The sequence below is a fragment of the Thunnus thynnus genome, chromosome 4 (assembly GCF_963924715.1).
Source record: "Thunnus thynnus chromosome 4, fThuThy2.1, whole genome shotgun sequence".
Lineage (NCBI taxonomy): Eukaryota > Metazoa > Chordata > Actinopteri > Scombriformes > Scombridae > Thunnus > Thunnus thynnus.
The window spans coordinates 37,525,682-37,550,676 of NC_089520.1; the positions used below are offsets into that span (position 1 = coordinate 37,525,682).

The 24,995-nt window shown below is 40.6% G+C and overlaps 1 protein-coding gene across 9 annotated transcripts in view; it reads left to right on the forward strand.

Annotated features, from left to right (window-relative positions):
* plekha6 (pleckstrin homology domain containing, family A member 6) overlaps window positions 1-24,995 on the forward strand; it is a 136,570-nt gene that overhangs the window by 98,930 nt on the left and 12,645 nt on the right. For 5 of the 9 annotated variants that reach the window (XM_067588527.1, XM_067588530.1, XM_067588533.1 and 2 more), the window contains 11 exons: window positions 2,090-2,271; window positions 2,887-3,456; window positions 8,361-8,847; window positions 9,325-9,411; window positions 11,270-11,323; window positions 20,057-20,128; window positions 21,036-21,116; window positions 21,603-21,752; window positions 22,171-22,266; window positions 23,007-23,118; window positions 23,209-23,348. In XM_067588527.1, the coding sequence (XP_067444628.1) occupies window positions 2,090-2,271; window positions 2,887-3,456; window positions 8,361-8,847; window positions 9,325-9,411; window positions 11,270-11,323; window positions 20,057-20,128; window positions 21,036-21,116; window positions 21,603-21,752; window positions 22,171-22,266; window positions 23,007-23,118; window positions 23,209-23,348 (2,031 nt within the window). The remainder of the gene's footprint in view (window positions 1-2,089; window positions 2,272-2,886; window positions 3,457-8,360; window positions 8,848-9,324; window positions 9,412-11,269; window positions 11,324-20,056; window positions 20,129-21,035; window positions 21,117-21,602; window positions 21,753-22,170; window positions 22,267-23,006; window positions 23,119-23,208; window positions 23,349-24,995) is intronic. The other 4 variants (XM_067588531.1, XM_067588535.1, XM_067588529.1 and 1 more) reach the window with 3 other exon arrangements.

The following is a 24,995-nucleotide window of genomic DNA, read 5'->3' on the forward strand; positions in this document are numbered from 1 at the left end:
ATTCTCAACAGGCCATGCTACAATGTAAATGTAGCATGTAGGCCACATAACTAAAGCTATCACAATGGATGTTTCCATTGTGATGCATTATGTATAGCATAGAAGGTCATTATGTACATTATTCAAGTATTTAAATACTATTTTGAGTAACTGGTAACTGAATATTTCTATGCTGGATGACTAGAAATAGTCAGTTACTCATGTATGTTGATCTGATATATGTTGCAGAATGGGGGTTTAAACATAAATTAAACTCATTACAACATAACTTTCAGGGAGTATGTTCTATCTTATAGACATTTGAAGCTCATGTGCAGTCAGTAGCTTTATATTTGAACATTGCATTTTGATGTGAGGTGTATGTGAGACTTTCCATTACTTGGTGATAGGTAATGCAGCATCTTTGTCCAATGTCTTTGCCTGTGCTGCCCTCTTGTGGTACACTGTCTATAATTGTTTTGGTTTCTTTAATGTTACATAATCAGATGACACCATCGCTGCATCTATTGTTGTTCAACTACAATAAGGAGTCGTCACATTGATCTTGTTCTAGACAAAACTGTTTTTCCTTCATTGGTGACTTTTGAACAGTAAGTTTCCATCCAAATTACTTGTTAATTATCAGTTGTTTGTGTGTAGGTGCTGAGGACACCAACTGACCTGTAGTTAAAACCTGCGTGTCCTTGAACGATCAATACGGCACTGAAAACATCAGGAACTCAAATAATGTTATCCAAGTGAATGCTTATATGAATTGTGTTTCAAAGTCTCTCTATACGTTTTCTATTCATCTTTGTTTAATATAAGATTTTTAGAGGCTCCAGATTTTCCAAAACAAGACAGACAGTCATAGCCTTAAAGAAACTCATATTCAGGTCCCAACATCACAGCAGTGCAATGACCTTTGACATCACAAACCTTGACCTTTACCGCCTCACTGTCTCCTCCTTCATCCACCCCTGTGAGCTCTGCTGGCCCTTGCTGTCTCCTGTTGTGGTAGAAAGTCCAGTAGGTATACCATTGTTATTTTACACTTCTTTCTATTAACTATCCTGTCTGCAAAGGATGCATGATTATGTATTGTACTGCATGTCTGAATTCAATTAGTTGGATGCCTAAAGATTGATGCATACCAATCTTGTCTTGTTCAGTGTGTTTGGTTTATTTAAAAATGGGCTGCATGCCAATTCTGGAATATCACTGGAGCTGAGGCATGTGTGATATCATCTGATCACTCTACATCTGGTTCTGACTGTTGTTTAAAGGTACACGCTGTGATTTTGTTATAGCGCCCAATAGTACTTCTACCACTTCCACTTTCATCTGCATGAACTAGTTTGAGTTTCAAGACAACAACAGTGAGCTGGGAGAGTATTTGGAGATCAAGATGTGCTGTTGGGTTGTGTAACAGACTCAGTGAGTGTAGCTTTAATGTAAGAACAATACACCAGATGATTGCATGTGGGTATTATTTCAGGACAATTCCATTTTTTGAATCTTGAATCTTATTTTTGCAGTTTTGGTCATCATCACTTCCAGTAATAATAACACTGTACTCACCAAGGTAATTGCTGAGATGTGAGAACACGGTGACAACTTTACAATAGAGTCTGATGAGTGAACAAACACGAGCGTTCAGATAATCAGACAGGTTTAACCACATCATCAAAACCACTTTTTGGGAGGTAAAACTGAATGTGAGTACATCTAAAATGTTGCAGATGTTCATATATCTATAGTAAGTACAGTAGGTCAAAGTTCAAGCAGGAAGTGGTTGTGTAAACTATGATGGATGTTTACAATAATCATTTTACTATTCACCCTTGTTTTCTGTTGCAAATAAACTTGGAGGTTTGTTTACAACCTGTCTGATCATCTTACTGATGTTCAGACTAATAGAAATGATGGACAGAGGTACAAAAATAAATGTCAAGTTTTATGAAAGTGGAATTATCTTTTCAATATCATGCTTCTTCAGTGCATGAGGTGAAGAATTTACTGCTGATGAAGATGATGGGGATGTTCAATATGACACTGACTGGTGTAAAACTGTGTTACTTATGTCCTGCCTCTTTCTCTCCCTCTGCAGGTGTGGTTGGAGGAGGAGGAGTGTGAGGACGGGGAGTTGAAGGGTCCTGTTGTGTTTTGCATGCAGGCAGAGCACGCTGGGACCAGGACATATTACTTCAGCACAGACAGCCATGAGGAGCAGGAGGAGTGGATCAGAGCCATGAGCGAGGCTGCAGAGGTCACCGCTAAGCCAACACAGAGGTCCTGCTCACACACATGCACACAGCCATACTGGAAATACACAATAATATAATATAATATACACAAAAAAGCAATCGTATTCTCTGGTGTATTATTTGGCCTGTCTACTATGTCAAGTTATAGCAATATTGTATGCATTATTCATATCTTTAAGTTACTGTGCAGTGTATCAATGTGGCCCTCCATTTGTAAGAAAGTGAGCAATAAGTAAAAGTTGATGAAGGAAGACAGTCATCAAAACTATCCAATGATTGATCGCTCTGTCCACATGACTTCATGTTTGCACCTCTTGGTTCATTTGCAATAAGTCAGTGTGAACACAAAACCAGAGATAAAAGACAACAATGGATCATTTTATTGGTTGGTCTGGACTAACTTGGCATGAAAACAATATTTAAAGGACAAATATACAATACTCTTCATTTCTCGTAACACAAAATCACACAAAATGAATGATATTAAGCATAATATCACACATTGATTGATTCAGTGACTAGGCCTGGTGTTGAGATTTACTGGTGTGAAATTCTTTTTCTGTCTTTGTATCTTTTTTTGGAAATAAAATAAAGCTGCCCATCTATCCTCATGCTCTATTTTTTCCTACAAATTTCACAGAACAAACTTGGACACCACAGCTCTCAACCACGCCCTGGTGACCCAGGCACCCGACCCCCAAACACAAGAGCATCCACAGGCACGCACACACAACAAAACTGACAGTGACCCACCCCCCCACCATAAGATCAATGGGGTAGACAACCTTGATACACCCCCACCCTCCACCCCTTGCTCCAATCAGGACGGAAAGAAGAACAATGGGAAACAATGTGAAGGTGGAGGTGAAGATGAAGGTGGAGGACCTGGTTGTGGCCAAGCTGCTCTCTCAAACCACCACCCAAATGGCTGGGGCAACTACGGTCCTCCCAACACCATGCCCCACAACAGCAACAGCCAACCCCCTCCATCCAGGAGTCACAGCGGACATCATGCCCCTCAGGGACATCCTGAAGGGGGCGTCGGCCCAGCACACGACCCCAAGGAGCAACAGGAGAACGTGGTGCTGAGAAGGGGTTTTGTTCCCAGGACAACTCCAGAGAGGGTGGCACAGAGGAAGAGTTCAATGGCCCAGCTGCAGCAGTGGGTCAACCAGCGGCGCGGCATGGCCTCCCAGGAAGACATCAACAGGTAAATAAGTGAAGAACCTGTCTCTGTCTTCAGGTTTCTTCCGTGTTGTCCTTGCACTTACCTTTAAATGGTGCTGCAGGGGTTGTGGAGACACCGTGGGGACACTGATGTTGCTGCTACTGTAAGTCAGTTACAGAGACCTTACACTGACAGTGAGAATTGCAATGAGTGCATGCAAAAGTATCCCACTTGTTAATTATTTTCATAGCTCACAGTAACACTGAGAAATTTGTTATCAAAGCACTTTACCTCCACTGCCTCAAATCCAGGCCTCTACATGAGGCTGATCAAATTTAAAGGAATAATTCCAAATTTGGGGAAATCAGAGAGACTGGATCAGTGGGAACCAGCTAGCCTGGCTTTGTCCAAAATACACAAACTAACAAATTTAAAGCTCATTAAATAACATGTTTTAATTGGTTTGTTTAATCCATACACAAACTTTGTCTATCCATCAAGTCTTCTGTGAAGCCTCTGATCTGGTCTCTGATGTAATGTCTCCATAAACAAAAGCTTATGCAATTAGAGCAATTTGAATGATGATAAAATCACATGAAAATAATACATACTAAATAAAATAAAATAAAATAAAATACTACATAAAGTGTCTTTAATGTTCTTCTCCAGCATAGTTTATTGTTGTTAATCAGTCCAGCTACTTAAAAATCTTGAGCTTATTGTTTTGTCAGTGCACCTAACTCATCATGAAATTCTATCCTACCTTTGGATGTTATTTTAGTGTGCCTGAATATAGAGAACAGCGCACAGTGACCTCAGGGAAAACACACTGACAACATCTTGCAAATAAGGAAACTTCTCTTCTTTCATCTTCAAAATGCCTCATTTCCACTATATGGGGCATGTTTAATGAATTTCATTTCCATGTACATAAGAAGTGCATGTGAAATATATTATAGATTATCTTACCTAGCATGAGATGTGTGCTGTAATACAGTGGACCTCCAAGACTGAAATGTGATTTCATTTATCATTGCATACATATAAAATTAAGCGGCTACACTTGGTAATTAAACTTTATAGACAACTTCACACTAGAGATAATGTCTTCATTGCTAGAAAGTAACTAAGTACTACTACTCTACTCTACTCACTCTAATACTGTACTTAAATATAATTTTGAGGCACCCATACTTTACTGAGTATTTCTAGTAGAAGTAGAAGTTAGAAGTTTAGAAGAGTTTAGAAGAGTAGTAGTTTTAATAAATAAAGTTTCAGGAGCAAGACCACACCATAACTGTGCCACTTTGGCATTTCTATAAATACAAGAAACCCTCTCCTTCTCTTTCACTCTTGTATTCTGCACTTGCATGCAGTATCAGTCTACCCTCTCAGAAACAAGCTCAAGCTACCACCAGATATTAGCCGTTTGTCTTGGATTTCTTGACAGATAAACCGTACTTCATGCCTAATCACATGATTGCATTATCTAAAACTTGGATATGAGCTGAAATTTCGATTAAAAAAAAAAGTAAACTCACAAATGATCATGAACTGTAGATCAACATGTCCAATTCAGATGAAGATTTGTTTGAAACTGGTTCTCCAGCCATGACACAGCAGACAGACCACAGACAAGCGTCCCAGCAACACCACTGTACTCAGCAGTGCACATACCGGCATCGCAGGCACCTCCACTCAAGCTCCCCTAATGTGATTCTCCATTTCCTGGTAGATCTCAGGCCTCCTCTCCTCTGTTAGCGGATGCAATAGGCATAGTTGCAGGAGCAGGCAGCTTCAACTCTCCCCTCATCAGCTGCCTCTCTATAGTCTGGGATACTATCTGCCATGGTGAACCTATGGTGCACCCTCCTCTTGATCCGGCTGTCTTTACATCCACAAATAGAGCCTGACATCTGAGACTGATCTGTTGCCTGCATCCAACAACTGACGTAAGGTAAGGCATTCCCTTCAACCAGAGCGACAATAAAGCCAGACCGTTTCATCTCTACTCAGTGGCAACAACAATCATCGAACCTCCCATGCTTTCGGCTTCCTCACCAGAGCCAATCATCTCCAGAGTCAGCAAGCGTGGTGTCACAGAGCCTCTGCTGCCTTCACGGCCACAGCCTGCATACTCAGCACCCCCTGCTGGGAGACCAGGTTGTATTCCTCACCAGAGCCAATCATCTCCAGAGTCAGCAAGCGTAGTGTCACAGAGCCTCCACTGCCTTCACGGCCACAGCCTGCATACTCAGCACCCCCTGCTGGGAGACCAAGTTGTATTCCATGCAGCAAACATCCCCAAAACTTTTCCAGCAGCCTCAAGTTCCTCACTCTACACAAACCTTCCAGTAAACAAACCACTGGCATTGGGATGCCAGGTTTGCATCAACCCTCATTCACATCAACAACCCTTTTCTCACCTGATAAATTCAAAGCCATTACTGGCAGGGGGATACCAGGCTCCAATTATTCCATCCCCGCTTTACCTCTGGTTTCTGTGAGCGGCACTAGGCACCTGTTTCATTTTAGAAGAGAAACATCAGCTATTTTCGCCACACTTTAGAAACATCTTGCGGTTCCACCATAGACACTGGGTTGCCAATTACCTGTTCATTCTCACTAACGTTGCTTCAGTAATGCCTGCCTTTTCGTGCACAGGGTTGCCAGTTACTAATACAAATAATCTAACGTCTCTTTAGTAAATCTATAGTTACTGGCACGGGGTTGCCAGTTACTAGTACAACTAATCTAACATCACCTCAGTAACATCCATGGTCACTGCCACCGGGTTGCAAGTCACTAATACAGCTATAACATCACTTTAGTCATATCTATAGCTACTGGCACTGGCTTGCAAGTTTCTAATTCAACTGTAACGTCGCTTTAGTAATATCTAGCTACTGGCACCAGATTGTACACCTGGTTGCCAGTTACTAATAAAACTGATCTAAAGTCACTTCAGTAACGTCTGCCATTACGTGCACCGGGTTGCAAGTTGGTAATACAACAAATCTAATGTCTCTTCAGTATCGTCCGCTGTTACAAGCACCAGGTTGCAAGTTACTAATAAAACCAATCTAACGTTACTTGAGTAACTTCACGCTGTTTCCATTATTCTGCACCAGGTTGCCAGTTGCCCATTCTTGGCTCGCTTAAGTACTTCAGATGGAGCACCCAACACCAGAATTCCAGGGTCCTCCACCTCCCCTCAGGTTTTTCAACACAAGCACCAGCAGACTACATAATTCAGGGCGAATGACACCGAGATGTCAGCACCCCCCGTCATCCAGCTCCAGCAATCATAACAGCCGGCCTTAGCAGGGGAGCCTGGCACTGGGATGCCACTGTTCCCTGCCACCCACTTCCAGCAACTGCAGCAGCCAACTCAAGTCGGGGCATCTGGCACCGGCAGCCAGCAACCCATCGTTTGATCTCATCACCATGACAGTTTCATTACCTATGCCCCTTCTGTGATGGCCATCAAAACACATACCATCCATGTTTACCTTAGCATCTTAGACATCTAGACATTTACTTCTCTAAACTCATTAGCAGTATCTGCTTCTCTAAAGTCCTGGTCTCTAGCCATTCTCATTTAATTTCACTCCTCAGAGGACTTCTATACCAAGAGCCAGCTAAAGATACTTGCCGCCTTCCTCCTACTGCCAACTTGCCATCAGACAGCATCCACACCATGTGCTCCAGATATAGCATTCCTCATGTTGCTCGAAATTTAAAAGTCACGTTTTCACTTGCATTCTTCAGTTTTATCGTATGCTCCGAATTCACTGCCTCAACTCTTCACTCTGACCCAAGCTGCCACGGCTGCTTTTCAGACTTATATATTTCTCAGATTACACTGTCTCTCTCAACCCAACTGGTCAAGGCAGATGGCCGTCAACCTAGAGACAGGTTCTGTTCAAGGTTTCTCCCTGTTAAAGGGGAGTTTCTGCTTGCCACTGTCACCAAGTGCTTGCTCATGGGGGAACATTGGGTCTCCGTAAATTAAGAATATGGTCTTGACCTGCTCTACATGAAAAGTGTCATGCGATAACTTCAGTTGTGATTTGGTGCTATATAAATAAAACTGACTTGACTAGACTATGTTAAATTAACTAAAACCGATAAATCCAGTCAGCCATACCCACTTTTTACTTCAAAGTTCTATCTACACTAAATCCTTCTGAGACCATCACAAGCTACTTGCAATTTCAGAAATTACAGAGTTTAATCCAGACAAGTGGCTACTCGTTTCTGGTTCCACCAGCACTTCCATCACATACTCCACCTGTCTGGCATTTCTCCTCTTCATTATTCCGCACACTCCTTCAGGAATGGAGCCACCACTTCAGCCTCCTGTAATGGCATCCCAAAGCACTTCATATGATTGTTGATGGTATGGTCCTTGCTAGTGAATTGAAGCTTATTTAGTGGAGTTTCAGGAGCAGGTCCACACCTAAACTGCACCATTTCCAGCATACCTATAAATACCACCAACCCTCTCCTTCTCTTTCACTCTTTCACCCCCACCCCCCCACCCACACACACACACATACCCTATTTCTCTCTTCCTGTTTTTTCCTGATTCTTCCTCTCCTTCATAGAGTCCTGGGGGGTCCGTCTTTACTCGGGTGCTATGGCAGATTCCCTATATACTTCTCCACAATGCAGTCAGCAAGCGGAAAAACTACAAACATCAATTGTTCTTCTTAATAAATCATTTCAAATGCATCTTGTTGATGATGTGGTCCTTGCTAATGAAATACTTCCACCACACTTCAGATGGGAATATTATACATTTTGTACTTTTACTTCAGTAGCATTTTGAATGCAGGATTTTTATTTATTTATTTATTTTTATCATTGTTTTACCAAATCAGAGGATCTGAAAATTCAAGGCTATACCTCCATCTTACCTCCATTGTTTCCTGTTCTTTCAGCCCATCTCGTTATTACCCAGTGAACCGAGGGGTCTCAGCCGACTACTATGGCTACCCTTGTGGCCCCCAGTATATGGAGGAGTACCCTCTCTACCCACCAGGGGTCCGACCGGATAGCATCTGCTCCGTCTCTGCTGTGGGTGGATATGACCGCCGCTGGACTGTTGAGGAGAAGCGCCGCTCCCTGAGGGATGGACCCCACCAGTTGTATGGACCACCAATGTCCAGGGATACATGGGGACCACAGTACTATGGTGGAATGGAAACCACCATGAGGCGTCTGTCCATCCAGCCACGCTCCAGATCTGTGCCCAGGTCACCATCCACGTCATCGGGTGGGCCCTACTCACCAGTGCCACCGAACTTTGCCTCACCAGCTCGATCGCCATCTGCCCACTTCGACAGGTTTCCAGGAAGAATGAGGGACGACGTGATCTATGCCGATCCATCCGTCTATAGCCTGAGGAGATCCCTCAGCTCACCAAAAGTGAGACAGCAAGTGTGTGTGTATGTAGTATCATACAGTGGATATAAAAGATAGCACCCACCTCAACTTGACAGTTTCCTTTGCCATAACAACAGGCCACAACTCACTTATTTAGATTTTGTGACAGTTATTTATTTATTTCCGAGCATTTGTCCCATGGTTTTACTGGTAATGAGACTGAATTTAGGTTTGGATTTAGGAAAGTAAATTTAACTAAATGTGTCATCAAAGATTAATATTAAGGCTCAAAATCCAAAGTTTGTAAAAGAAAATTCAAATTTTAAAATTTCACACACCCTTTCCAGAAGATAAAAGATATTCAAAAAAGTCAACAGGGATGAAAGAAAGAATGAGAGATAAATGTTTTGTTTTCATAAGCTGTAACCATATTCATCTTACTCCACTCTAACCTCCCTTTCATTCTTGCCTCCATTCTTCCCTTCCTTCTTTCCTTATAACCTTCCTCCCTTCCTTCAGTATGACTACCCTGGTGATAGGAGGTCCTTAAGCCAAGGATTATACCACTACAACTACCCTGTATCCCCTTCCATCCACAATAAAATGGTATGTGCCGCTAATGTTCTGACATACATTTTCATCTACTGGATAACAAACACAGTCACACACACATAGTGATGGCACTTGATGTAATGCTATGACTAGCTTTGCTTTGCAGCTGCAGGCAGCTGTGGGGTTTCTTCTGCACATCTGTCCTTCGTCTTAACCCTTTACACATCACTGTATGTCTGCACATTTTCTCCTGACTTTTCTTACTTGTACTCCTCTCTGCTGCTCTATCCTTAACTGGAGCTGCTCTTGTGTGCATAAGTGCATGAGTGTATGTGTGAATGTATGTGGGTTTACACATAACATAAACTTAGGAAATGGCAGGGGGAACTAACCTCCATAACCTTCACCAACTTTACTCATGATCAGCTGAATATAAGGCTTCCAAACAGATCCATAAAGTTACAGAGCCCCTTTAAAACATGCACCTCATTACATTAATGTGATGGTAAGTTAACATGTCGGTCTCATGTCTGAAGACAGGGTATCTGTACATCATTAAAAGTCTTAAAAGGATCTTAATAACATTGATTTCAATGAAGAATATGAAAGGTCTTACATTTTTAGATGATGCCTAGACTCATAAAAAATCACATCGACCCACCGGACTTAATAGTACGTAATTAAATATAAAATCACCTGTTCGTCGGTCTCCACCAAGTCTTTTTTTTTACTCCCTCTCTTCTTATTTGTTGTTTAGCCCTTTGGCCCGGTTCTGCACAGACTGCCTGCTTTCATTAGTTTACTCACCACTAGCTGGTGTCCCAATGTGACCTTATCATATGATCATAAGCAACATTATGTTGGCAGTTTAAGAGCAAAGTCAGTGAAAGTTCTGTGAGTGTTTCAGATGCAGTCAGGTTGTTTAGATGAAATTAGTTGGGCAATCTGAGGCTCATTCATTTCTGTAAAGTTTATATGCATTACATTAGTTGAGGCAATAAACAAACATTTTAAGCATTTATACTCTGGCGCCTCATTTTAGGAAAGGTGCCATAAAGCCCAACCATTCAGGCAAAGTGAGATCCTGTTAGTCATTTTTGATTAGGAGTTGTTGTAATGTCCACTGGTGTAGTATGCGCTACATGGTTACCTGGTTACCTGGATTTGGGGGAAGATTACCAGGCTTTGTTTGCAACATTATCAAAGAAGTCATACAGCCCAACACAGTACTTCAGAAAAAAACTATACCATTGATAATTTCCTAATCCTGAATGTTTAAAACCAGTTTATTGTCTTAAGTGATAATTAAGGTCACATCATTTTTAAAAACAGGATTAAAAAGTCCTATGTGCTAGTTAAAGCTTGGTTTTGGAATAGGACTGCTGTCCTGTCTGTTGTTGTGTTATCAGCCCTGGTCTTCACTTAGTCTGAGGCTTAATTGGACTCTTGATTTGGGCTGGTGTGTTCAGTTTCAGACTTTGACAGCCCTGTCTTTGTTTACTTGCACCAGGTCTATCAATGTTGTTTTGAATATTGCTTTGTTGTTTTACAAACTTCTGTTGTCCACATTAAGGATTTCAAGCAAATTGCATTTAAAAGTTACCAAAAGTAGTTATGTGAGGTTTTCTCCTAGCAACACTGCAACACAAGTCATTGCATTAAACATTTACATTATTATATTGTTGATGGTGGTAATGTGGCAAGGAACACTTCAGTAGAAGCTGGCTAGCTACTAAATATGACTTCCAAAAATTGGCTTTGCAAGCATTTTATGAGGAAAGAAATGATGATTGGTGGATTGATTGTTGTGCTTTGCTTTGCTTTGCTGCTGCCTTCTCTGAAAGCCTTCTATATGTACTGTATGTGTCTGTGTGATCACCATATGTGTTGCTGATGCTGCTGCTTGGCTCAGGAGGACATATTAGACCTTCAGCTCCAGCGCAACCTGGAGTACCTAGACCAGCAGGTAGGATTACTCACACACATTGTTTGTCATGACATATATCACATACTCTGTGTTTCCCAGCCAACGTTCACATTGTCAAAACCTCATTCCTTATTACAGTCTCATTCCCTTTGTTCCTTCTTTCCTTCCAATCAATGTTTGTCTTTAAATTAACTTTATTATATATTTATTTATGTTGTTATAAGATTCTGATGGCAACCCAAATGGTGTTCATCCTCAGCAGCAAAGCTCTGTGTACAAGTAAGAGAGGAGAGAGCAGCACGAGGAGGCAGGCTTCAGCTAGCAACGCAGCCTTATAACTGCTGCACAAAGGGGTTAAGCATTAACTAGTAATTCCCTTTCCCTTTTCTTCTAAATGATACTTTTGACTTATTATGGAACTTCAGTGCCAATACTGGCTGGTCCAGTCTAGTTAATTTTAGTCCTCATTCCAGGCCTGGAACAAGGTCTGTAAACACCACTATAAAACAGCAGATACTCTATGTTCTCCATCATTCCTGCTTAAGCTCAAATGCCAACATCCGTGTGGCTGTGAGGGTCAGTGTGATGTAAATTTTGTCATCTGCCCATGTCCATGAGGGTCCACAACCTTCGCCTCCAAGTCCCCATGCAGCCTAAAATGTATGACTGCACGTACCATGTCCAGACAGCCTGTGTCAACTGCAAATGTGTCCACCAGCGTAGACACTCAGGGCCCAATCCACAAAGAATGGATTGTGGCCACGAATAGCACTGTGAATTGCGCAGCATTTGCACCTGCAATCTGTCCCGTTTTAAGGTCCTATTCACAAAAGATTTTGCGCTGATGATATGCTGGCATAAACACACCCATAAAATTTTGCAGCTGAGTGCAATTTAGCCTTGTTTTGCATCTGTTTGAGTGAGTGGAGTGGTTTCCGGTGTTTCAGGCTTTTCTCCACATTCCAGCACACAGATTGGTCCAAAATGAAAACTGCAGAGAGCACAAAAGCCTCAAATTGCGTGTCTTTAATTAGCACAGGTGCACACACACAGAACTCTCCACAATCACAAACCAACTTTCATGTATTTTGCGTCTTTTACTGCTCTAGTATTTCGCATCAATAATATAATCTACTGAAATGTCCATCAAAATAGACTACAGCTACTAGACTCAGGCAGGTCTGAAACGTGCAATGTCTTACAAGAGTGTTGTTCAGGTGTAACTGAATGTTTCTGGGATTTCACAGAAACATCAGTGGTTATGTGTCAAGGCTGGCTGCAGTACATCAGGTCTGGTGAAAAATTTGATAAAATGTAAAAATTATCCCCCAAAGTGCTAAAATGTGCTCTATAGCGCCACCTATGTAACTAAAATGGCGGCCATGGCCCGTAGGAATGTCGTAGAGAGATCGAACCAAAATTCATTATTCGTCTCAACAAGACCTACAAATCTACCGCTGACACCCTGGACCTAAATCCAACAGGAAGTCTGCAATATGCCCATGAAAGTATGACTTTGTGCCAATTTTGGACCTCGATCAAACGCTCTCCTCCTAAGGCATTAATGGTATCGGCTTCAAACTTGAATACATGATTTATACTGTGCTGAACAAAAGTTGTCAAAAACTTTGTAATAACTCGAACGTTTTAGATATTGTAAGCCCTGAAAGTTGTAGTGCCACATCACATCTTACAATGTAAACCAATGGGGAGGCAATCTCTAGGCATGGACTTTGTGTCAAACAAATGGTTCTGATGTCTAAACTATAAGTCTTACCACTTTGAAACGTGTATCAATGGATTCGAAATTTCCTACAAAAAAATGTGATTTTTAATGTAGGATTTGGCCAAAGTCATGGGATTTATGAGGATATTTCACAAGAAGAGTGACATTCTCCTCTCCAACTGAGAGGGAGAGAGAGAGAATAGGAGGGGGGGGGGGGGGGGGGGGTGGTTGTGGGGGTTGAATGGAGCTCATTGAGTGAGAGTGACAGTTTGGTCATAAAGTGCTGCAGAAAAATAAAATCAAAACTAAAATTTGTAGCTCTGTACTGCAGTTTTTCCTTTATTAGGGCCCAAGCACCTAGCGGTTCGCTCACACTCTCCATTCAAATATATGAGTATTTTTCTGTGTCCAGCTGCAGTTACTTACTTTCTCTACACACCTGACAATACACATTTCAATCAAACTTTGACCAGGTCATGTGGGTTAAAAATCTTTACTTTTCTAAAAATAAACTTGATGAAAATTAGGAAATTAATTTGTTTTACACACAAACTCATCAAGAGTTTTGTTTACTAATTGAAATTCAAGTGAATGGGCCCAAAACTTGCATAATTTTGATGCCACAGGTGTGAGCAAGACAGACATGTCTCACCCTGCAGAAAATTCTCAGCCTCGCACCATTGAGATTTGATGCTTCGCCATTACAGAGGAAGTTGCTATAACTTTATTGTACATGCTCCAGTCTGCACCAAACTTTACATGTTTGATAAGAGTCCCGGCCTGAACACATCTACATGACAATATTCCATCAGTGATGCAAACTGGCTGAATAGCGCCCCCTACGAAATTTCAGCGAAGCAGCCCCAGCAGCAGGCAAAACAGTGAACAAAGGAAGTGATGTTTATCTCCTTCTTGCATTGCCTGAAAACAGCCTGGGTCTGAAGACATCTACATGCCTGTGACAGAAGCCCTTCAACTGCGTCGTTGCCCGACATGCATGGAGGGCCCGTTCATTGCTGCTCGCAGCTTTAATTATTTTTGATCCCCCCCAATGTCTGACCAAAGATTTAACCCTTGATATCATTCAATATCAGTTCAATATCATTCAAGCTTCACAAGCTTGAAGATTTGAAGAAAGAGAGAGTGAGGGAGTGAGTGAGGGGTGAGTGTGCACGCAGCAACACCAACTATCTGACAACACTAATAACTCCACCCTAATTGCGTGTGGCAATTATCGCTGGTCTTTGTGAATTAGACTCTTTTTGCAGCAAGGCTTATTTGCATAGAAAGGGGCCAATTTTGCACTGAATGCACAAATATTACCTAATTTACATACATGGAAATGGCATAGGTGTACCATGACGCAATTTGCTTGACAGCACAGTTTGCAGTGCATTTCACCCTTTGCGGAATTACACGCTATCTTTTTGTCTCATTTGCACAGGTTTAGCAGCCACAAAAGCCGTACAGTCCTTTTGTGGATTTGGCCCTCAGTGTAGTGTAAACTAATCCATTCTTGCATCTTCCTCCTATTTTTGAGTATACCAGGCCTCAAAGGCTTCATAGGCCCTGATGCAGGTCCATTCCTAGGCATAGGCACCACCAGCTGGAGTAGCACTTAAGAGATGAAAGACATTTTTTCTAATTAATTTCAGATAGCTAGTCTACTTTTAAAAGCCTCTTACTGCTGTCCTGTGCACATGACATTGTTAATTGAACCCACTCATACTGTGCTAATTATCTGATACTGAGAGGAGTGAGCAGGCAGACTCTGTAGGGGGAAACAATGCTGACTCTTGCTGCCTTATCATTAACCCCTCATCACAGACACAGACTTAAATAATAGAGTCTCCCTCATTGATTCTACATGCGACATAGAAACAACCAATCCCGCTTGTTTTGATTCCCTCAGGAAGCTGTCAGTAGCTGAGCACTTCAACTATACATGAGAAAAGCTGATTGTCGTGGTCAACAACTTCCTCATTCAATATATCATTTTTCACCAGGTACCAGGAAACAGTGTGCAGACATTGCTCAGGAAATTAACGACTTCCTTCTGTTTCTGTATTGTGGCAACAGTAGGAAATAACTGTCCAATCGCAGCTCAGTATGAAAATAACTTACTTACTTAACCTACTTAACTTAATGACTTAATTACTCCAAACACACCTGCACATGCCTCTCTGTTACATAGCATTGAGCAAGTTAACCATGAAACCACAACACTGCCTTGCGCCAGCTGTTTCAAGTAATGACATCCATATTAAAATATTTAATATCATGGTCTGGGTTAATACTTGATTCTGATTGGCTGCAGGGTGTCCATCAATTCCTGATAATGGACACCTACTAAGTAGTTCCAGTGAAACTGTCTGTTCACCGTTCTAAATTAATGGGCTGGCTAAAATGCACCATAGAAATGCACCACAGCAACAGGGACGTGGTCAAAGCCTCCATTTACAATTTATTGCAACATTTTAACAAGCTAACATGCAATTACAACAACAAGTGACTTCATTTCTTTCTAACCTATTTGGGGAATATTACAACTTTGATGACTGGGATGCAGCTGAAGAAAGAGAAATTGAAAAGAAAAGGGAGAAATGGCACAAAGTTAACACCAAGAGAATTATTTAACAACAATTTAACAATTATTTAACAGCTGACACCTCGACATTAGAAATAAAAGAGATGAAAACGAAAAAGTGAATATCTTATTTACAACATTGAGTGTAGTCTTTCAGTGCCTCATCCTCATCCTCTGAACACAGGATGGCGGCCGTAACACACAAACTGCAAGGAGTACACTGCCCCTCTGAACTTGCTGATACCTTAAAGCAATCATCTCACATTCTATTCGCTGTTCAACTTGCTACCTCAGGCTGTGCCCAACAGTACACATGGCCTATCATTTGTTTGTGAAAATGTTGATATTGATTTGGGGACAATGACATGGCTGGATAGCTTGCTAGTCTTGTTGTTTAACATACGGTCAAATTATATTTACTCTTTGTCAACTGTATACAGTGTTGTTGACTTTGAATCTCGCTAGCATAACGTCAGCTTTCTGGCTCATAGCTGAGCCACACTATGAGCTGAGGAGACTACAAATGTCTCCTGTTGCCAAATCATATCTAAGGTTTGTCCTATTTACTGGTGCAGTGAACAACGTTTCTATCGCATAAGAACCTTATGGGATGGTAGTAGTCAAACCCTAAGGTATTACCAGGGAAACAGAGTTATGGCTTGTGAAAAACTTTAGATTTTGATTGCAAAACACATGAAAATATAAATTAATGGTCTTATTTTTTTTGGTAAGTGATCATGGTAGTGGGATATGCCCTTTGAGGTGTCCATTATCAGGAATTAATGGACTCAGCAGAGGAGCTCTGGCCTCCCTGTCGTCCATTAATTCCTGATAATGGACACCTCGTCGGGCATTATCACTTACATAGGAAACTTCAAAGTATTATAGGAAACCAGTAGGTTATGTTTTAAATACAGACCTTCCCAGCTGTCCAATGTATCTAAATTGCTTCACTAATTTCAGTGTGCACTGTAAATTGTATAATGTAGGGGAAAAAAATTTAAAATATAATCATAATAAATATTTGATCATAACAGATTGTCATAAGTGGAAATGTGACACTGATAATGACTGTATCTCAGCACAGAAATGACAGAGACTCTGTGGGGAGTGGAGCAGAAACTACACAGATGTTCAGTAACCTTGATAATGTGAGAATCATACAGAATAACCAGGTTTATTAAAAAAAATCAGGCTCATTACAGATCAAACTCTTTACAGGGACACTAGCATCTGAATAAAGTTACTAAAAGACAGACTATATGTTGCTGATTGCATGTTACAGACCAGATGTAGAATGAAATATCATTCAATTATTTTATATATTATAATTATTATAAGATAATAAAAAGATAAATCCCCCCAAGAGTGCCTGTGGATGTCTGGCCTGAAATGCCTGGGCACTGAAATGTCCTGAAACAGCGCTGGCATGCCATCTGTGCAGTCATAATTTGACACTGCACGTTGACATATGGACACTCACATGCGAACCCTTGTGGGCCCTCAGCAGCAAGTATAGTTTGCACTGTGACTGTGAGCTCAAGAGGAGTCACATCCACCTGCTACATGTGGCACATTTCTTTATTTGGACGTCACTCCTGGAGTTAGGGGTGTTCCCCAGATATAAAGCTGAGCTACTAACACATGAAGTGCTCCCAAGGCATTCTCCATAACCTGTTGTTCCCCTTCTCCTTTCCAAAAATGGAAAAAATGGGCAATAAATGAAAAGTGCAAAGCAAGAGTCACCTTTTAAGTTCCTCCTTACATGTTACATGGTGTGCTGTCCCTGTGTTATGGGTGTATAAATAGGTTAAGGTCTGTCTGCAGTGAGGCAATGAGTAAAATTTTAGCTCAGTAGTCAGCGCAGTCGTCAGTGATCTGGGAGACTCCAGTTCGAGACCTGGGGTGATGACCTCCTTCTTAAGAGTTTATTCATGAACATTTATTATAACACTTTATTTTCTAAAATTAAAAGCGTAATAAAAACAAAAACAGGATTATAAAAGCCTCTTTCCACTTTTATTTAAATACAAATACAAATACAAATAATTTTGCTGCCTTATAAACTATAGATACAAATACAAATACTGGGCTCTCTGCACATCCCTACTAGTGATGTAGTGATCTAGTAGCTTACAGCCACCTAATGTGACCTAAAGTTCAGTGACTGCAGCAAGTAAACGCTCTTTCACATGTTAACACAAAGTAATGTGGGAATTATAACTCACCATGAAGTTTCTGTGGAGGATGAATCGCTGCATGCCACTGTTCACTTCAGCTCTCCATGTAGTCTAATGCTGCATTGAAGTCACATTGGAATTACCAGTTTCCTGCCTCCACCGCATTCACATCAGATCGGAATTACCAGTTGCCACTTATAGATACGATTCTCATTAACATCCAAGCTGCATCCAAATCGTAAACATGGGAATCTTTCCCATTATTACCTTCCCTCCTACATGACGTAAATGCAGCATCGCTATAGTTACAAGAAGTGTTTGAGGTGCCACAGTTTGTGACGTTTACTCATCTGTAAAGAGTCAAGCAACAAGTGACAGGATAGGGGCACTTCAGGGGCCAATTAGATTTCAGCTGGCCCCTGGATCTGCCCATGTTTGAACTTGACCATCAATGAACTAATCACTACAGGCTGCAACTAAACTATTCTTTCCTCTGTTAAGACATTTAAGTGTGTCTATGGCTGCATTTACTGCAGCATCAACATCCATATCAACACCATCTCCACCTCCACCTGCTGCTGCTCCATCTCTCTCTCTCTCTCTCTCTCTCTCTCTCTCTCCATTCGTCAGTGCCTTGTGTATATTTTTTATGTCTTTGATTTAGGGCTGGGTGATATGGACAGAATCAAATATCATCATATTTTTGACCAAATACCTCAATATCAATTTTGCGACAATATTGTAAGGATTACTATTGATGCTTTCACAAAATAGTTACACAATGAGATTTTTGATAAATAATCATCATCAGCAATGTGGATATAATTACTATGTGGGTAAAGGCAAATAATAGAACAGCTAGTACAGTCTGGTAAATTCAGAAAATGACATCACTGTACTGTAATGCAGCCTGTAAAACGAGGAAAAAAAAACACTTATTGATATATTGCCCAGCCCTACTTAGATTAGTTTTACTACATCACCTCATCTTTCATTTGCCATTGACACATTTATTGCCTCCTAATGCATCACTTATTAGATATATGCTAACAGTGATTTGATAATAATAATTTTAACAATAATAGTTTTTCTTAGGTGAAGTTGAACACGGCCAAAGTAAATGCTCTGTAATCAGTACATTATTATTTCTCTTCATCCTACAGTTGGACTGTGTCTATGAGCTCTCCTTCATTGGCAGAAAACGCCTGGAGAGCTGTCCCTGGCACTGTCCAGGAGCTGACTGCATAATAAGCCACTGTCTTAGTAAATCAGAAGCTGAATACATACAGATTGCGGTGGAAAACTCAATGAAAACCATAAAACACTTTTTTTGAATCACAGTGACGCCTTGAATTCATGCATGCCTATAGTCCTCACAACACTTAAACTAAATTTTCACCTTTGCCTGTACAGTCTTTTTGACCTCCTCTTACAACACAGCATCATAACGACTATTTCCAGTCCATTAGGAACCTACTTCGGAAGTCAGCTAGGCTCATCTGTCATATCCATACACACAATCATTTTCTCCATTTATCTCACTTCACATGGAGCTATAAATGTTCTCTCATTGTGTTGTTTTGCTGTCATAATGATTGGTTTCAGGCATAACTGTTTTCAGTCATAATACTCAAAGTCATCCTGCATCATTTGATCACAGTCCTGCTCAGTCACAGATCTTAGGATGACTTTGTCCTCAGGGTTGGTGAGTGTTGGCTTAGCAGGGTTGGAAGAAACATTCCCCTTAATTAAAGCCACACTCATAAGAATTATCATTACATATTTCAACTTGATTCTCTATTCTGAGACATGAACCAAAGAGCTTTCATCACTTTAACAGATGACATTGTGACAACGTGCAGGTATGCATTATTACTGTATGCATTATCAGTGTTAACATGTTGTATATATCAGGCTGAGGGATGGCTCCATGGAGTTCTTTTCCATGTGGCTGCTGGCAGATGTTCCATACTGTATTTGTGAAGAATATGAATCACCTGTTGGTTGCAGAGCACACGAAAGCCTAGCCAGCAAAATAAGTACTAATTGTTCATTGCAACATAATCATTTCTTTGTTGGCAGAGGTTTTTTTCATTTAGACACTCTCTCTAGCACAACAAATCTTGATCTTGATGACTTTTTGAATAAATTAAGCAGAAGCATTCCTCAGAATAAAGAGCAAAAAACATTGAACCTTCCTTTCATTGGAGCAGTTATTGTCTAAACTGTTTAATTGATACTGATCATTTCGATCATTTGTTCAATCTTTGTTTTTATAGGTGCCTCCTTTCCATGATGTCTACAGCAGAGAGTTACATCCTACGCTGAAGCTCAATGAGATTGAAACCAGTGTAAGATGCAACACCAGACACACATTATTAACATACAAACACATTGGGCCTCATGCAAGAATGTTTTTGTATTCTTATCCTAAAACTCACTTAGGCTAGGTTCACATTACAGGCCTTAATGCTCCATTCCAATTTTTATTTTTGTGTCGATGGTTCACATTCATGTTTGTAAGTAACATGTGGCAAGCTCTGGTTTGAGGTCTGAAACTGCCATGCATGTACAGATTTAACTGAAATAGGAGCCATGTGCGTACGAGAACAACAACAATAACATTTATTGTCATTTGTCCGACAGTCAAATCAGAAACATGGATGACATAGCTGTGCTAGCATACATAGGTCAGCAGACAATTCAGATGATAAGGATGACAAAGAGAACAAGAAGGTCAAAAGCCATGGTTCTGTTAGCGGCTGTTAACCCCCATTGCTGTTGTCTCTCCTCCATGTTTATTTTTACTGGGCTGTGAGGTGCTGACATTGAATGATGATAAAAGGCAATATGTTAAAAAAAACACATGAATTCTGATCTGAGCATTCTGATAGCTGTCGCACAGCCAGAGATCAAATATGAATCAGATCTAGGACCATATATGCAAGTGGCACAGATCTGATGTACATGCAGCTGTATGTTTGTATAAGTGATTTTCTCACAAATCTGTTGTATGAGTGTTTCTTACATGAAGCCCAGATGATTTGCACTTCTTCCAAATACACTATAGGCAAACAGTATGAGGCAGCAGATTAATTAACATGGTTCAAGAATGACATGTTCAGTTATCATGTATGGTTGTAAAGATCTGTTGTCTGGTACTCCTTGTTTTATGTGTTCTCCCTGGTTTCTACAAAATACATGTGTAACCCTAACCCTAACCCTAACCCTAACCACCTGTTGTCCCATCTGACACAGAAACTCTTGGGTCGACTGTGTGAGCAGAACAGAATAATGAAAGACCATGAGGCTGTTGTCCACAGACTGAGAATGGACAAGGTAAATTGTTTTATTTGCTGTATTATATCATAATGTAAATAAATGTTTTGTGATGTAAAGCTAACCAAATCTGTGCTGTTCTAATAAAAAACAAAGTTATCTATGTTTTCAACACCTCTGCAGTTGAAGATCAATGTTTTTTTTTTAAATTCTGATAGAAAACCATACAAATGATCTTATCTTCCAGTATGTAATGATATATACTCATTGCACCAGAAACTCAACTCACCAGAACAATAGAAAACACCTGACAGTGTAATGCAATGCAATACAACAGGTCGTGGTGTCTCAGTTGAGCAACAACAATTTTTAATTATTTCAGAGTTGAACAGCAACAGGATTTATTAGTGGACTGTTGTATCGGATTGCATTACATTGTGCAGATTTTACTTTTGTGGTCACTCAGTATATGCAGTAAAGGAGCTTGTGAACTTGTCATTTCCAATAAACTCTTCCTTCTTTGCTTGTCATGCCTTATGTTCCCAGGACAGCCTAGAGGAGGCATTGGTGGCAACTCATCAAGAGATGGAACTGTATCATAACCAGCCTCTGGCCATGGAAAAGCTGCAGTTCAAAAAGGAAACCCTGCAGAACCAGCTTATAAACATCAGAGGAGAGCTCTCCCAGGCCTCCAGTGTAAGACACATCATCACATATTCAGAATTCTATCTTTTGATCCAACAAAAATGCATAGATGCATACTTAATAACATTTTCATTTTAAAGTATTTTGCAAACCTTTGAAATTTCCATTAATTTCCATTGCCATCGTTTCAATCATTCTGTCATACAGCTGTGTCTATCAGTGTTGCCAGTTCTCAGCAATAAATTTGGTGACTAAAATGTTATGATAGTTGAAAAGAATGATGACCCAAATGCAAAAACAAGAGCCAGGTTGTAAAAAAAAACCCCTAGCTTGCATTTAAAATCTGTTTTCATTTTGTCATTTATACTTTGAGAGTCAAAGGCATTAATCTCAGAAAGGCATTATTTATGTAAGACACAGATGTTAGAAACATTCTCTGACTAGGGCTGCATTAATATGTACCTCTCAGGCTTTAACCACCACTCGTATGGAGTTTGAAGCATTAGAGGATGAGGCTAATGCCATCCATGGAGATCTATGGGAGCAGCTTAATGCAGGAGTGCAGGTAAGACATCACACTGTCTGTTTGTCTTTGCAGCCCAGTTATAATATGCAAAGGGAATGGAAAGCTTCTTTCCAAAAGAACATTTTGAATGTGCAGTTACACACCAAGAGCAGCCATTCATCCATTATTTATATAAGACCTTCAATTAAGATGAAGTTCATCCATATTTAGGATCTCTTCTTTTGAATTTAGAGATCCTGTGAGAAGCTTTTTCCCTCTCTTCTCAGAGTGCAGCCACCCCAAAAGAGTTTTCCCTAAAAGTGTAAGAGTTATGACATACTGTATATAACCATGATGAATATGATAGGGAAACAAGGTCAACAACACTCTTAACAGTTGCAAATGTTTTTATGGGACTTAAAGGTCTTCAATGATAAGAAAGAGGAAAATACAGTGTAAAATGGGGGAGTTTCTGTACACAGAGTCAATGGTTAGGAACATACCTCAGTTGTGAGCTCACGATTCAGCTAATTTTTAGTATACAGAGAAAACGACATTGTGCTATGAGTATTCTATGACATGGACCTAATTGGAGTGTATTAGTCTAACTCTACAGCAATTATTTGGTCCAAGTTTCATTTCATTCAGTATTTTTTAGTTTTAATTAAATGTCCAATACACAATATTAGTAACATTGTCATGATGTTTGGAAAAAGCAGTTTTCATAGGGACTGTTTATTTAATAAAAAGTAGTTCACTTCTGCTCTTTAATGTACTTTATCTGTCCTGGCTTTTTTCAGAGTGAACTGGTCCGAAGGCACATCCAGAAAGAGTTTTGGAGAGTCCAGGATGTGTTAGAGGGATTGCACAAGAATAACTCATCCAGAGGCACTGACACAGCCAAGCACAGAGGTGCTGGAAACAGACCTGGAAAATAGTTACATTTATGGAAATATCAGTGTTTCTTTCATGTATATTCTAATTACTCTTTCTCTTGTACAGTGGCCTGCGGTGCATCAGGCTCCTTTAGCACCAATAGTCCAGCCAGTCCCCTGAGCTCAGTAAGCCTCACCAGCCCACTCAGCCCCTTCTCCCCAGTGCCCGGCTCCCAGGCCTCCCCCACCAAACAGCTGGGCCCGGAGGTAAGCACCGGACACACCCAGCCAGGGGCCAATCCCAGTCCAAAACCTTGCTCAGGCCTATGCTCAGACTCAAGAACCAACCCTGAAGTGCGTAGAAGATCGAGCCCTAAACATCGTCCCAAGTCATGTATGGTGCCTCATTTTAAATGTGACCCCAAGCCTAGGTCTAGACCCAAAAGTTACAGGGAGCCTGACACAAGCCTGCATGCAGAAAATATAAATTACTATAGTTGTGAAACCCATGAACACACCTTTCCTCAGCCCTCCCTAGATTTACAAATCCTTAGGGAGTCCTTGGGTAGATTACACCCTGTGATAGAGGAAATGGACCAAAAAATCAACTGCCAAACCAACTCAAACTTTGACCAACATATAAATCAAGCCAATTCCAGTGCAGAGGAACAGATGAGTTTTCTCCAAGTACAATGCCAGGACTCTAAGTATACCAATCAGCATTCAGACAAAGTCCAAACCCACTCGCACCTTAAGGAAGTTAGTTTGTTAACCTCAAATATTTGCAGCCAAGAAGTCAAGATTGGCCTCAGAAAAGACATCTATCCAGACTCCCACCAATCTTACTTCTCAGCAGGATACCATGATGGCCTCGGAAACATGCCCTCCAACAGACAATTTTCTATGCTGGAATCCCAGAACCAGTTTCTACAGGACACATATCAGACTAATGTGTTATCATTACACCACAGCCCATATCTTTATACACCCTCAGTCCCCTGTATTAGAAGTGCTAGTCCTGAAACCCAACACCACCAGTTTGCTTTGCGATCATCCTTCTGTGCTGGTGCAGGTGCCAGGCCACTCACTTACCCCAATAATCAAGGGGAACTTAGTACTGATCCAGTGATTTGTGTCATAACACAGTCTAATTCACCCAGTAAGCATTCAGGTAAAGTGTTCATGCAGACCAATCTTTAAAAAATGAAGAATTTTTTGTGTTGGAGTACAGAAAGCGTACCTTAGTGTTATCTGTCTTTTAGATAAAACTGCGCTAAGATTTTTTTAGATAAGACTAAGCTACACTTTATCTACTCCAACACAAAAAACTCTTCCTGGCACTAATCTCTCCAACTCTGTCATGGCTCAATATTTAGCTGATTTTGACAACAACTTAACTCTTGCAAGATTTCAGAGCAAGACTTTTCCTTGAGTGAGACTTGGTTAGACACAATAACAAACAGACTGGATTGAAAGGTAAAGAAAAACATTTTATTTCTCTGTATGGTTCTTTCCATAATGTTGTCAGACACTTAGAACAACAATCTGAGCCTGTCAGTGGCAAAAACAAGTGCTTTTAGTGGACATACATTGATGGGGCGCTATTTGCCCCAAAGGATAACATTGCAGCTTTTTTCGCGGCTGCAGCGCTCTTACTCATCACTGGACCAATTTCAAAACTTGTCCCTATTAGTCACCTAAACACAAAAAGATGGGAAAATAGGAAAAAATACCTAAGTTTCCCCTTAAGATTTTGGGGATTTAATTTCATGAGTCTTGAGATAGAAGCCTAAACATTTGGTTAGATTTATGGCTATGATGTATGGTAAGTTAAGGGTTCACTTGTGCTGTTACATAAAGTTGCATTCTCTCATTGATGTCAGTCTTTCATAAAAACCTCTATGGTACAAAAAA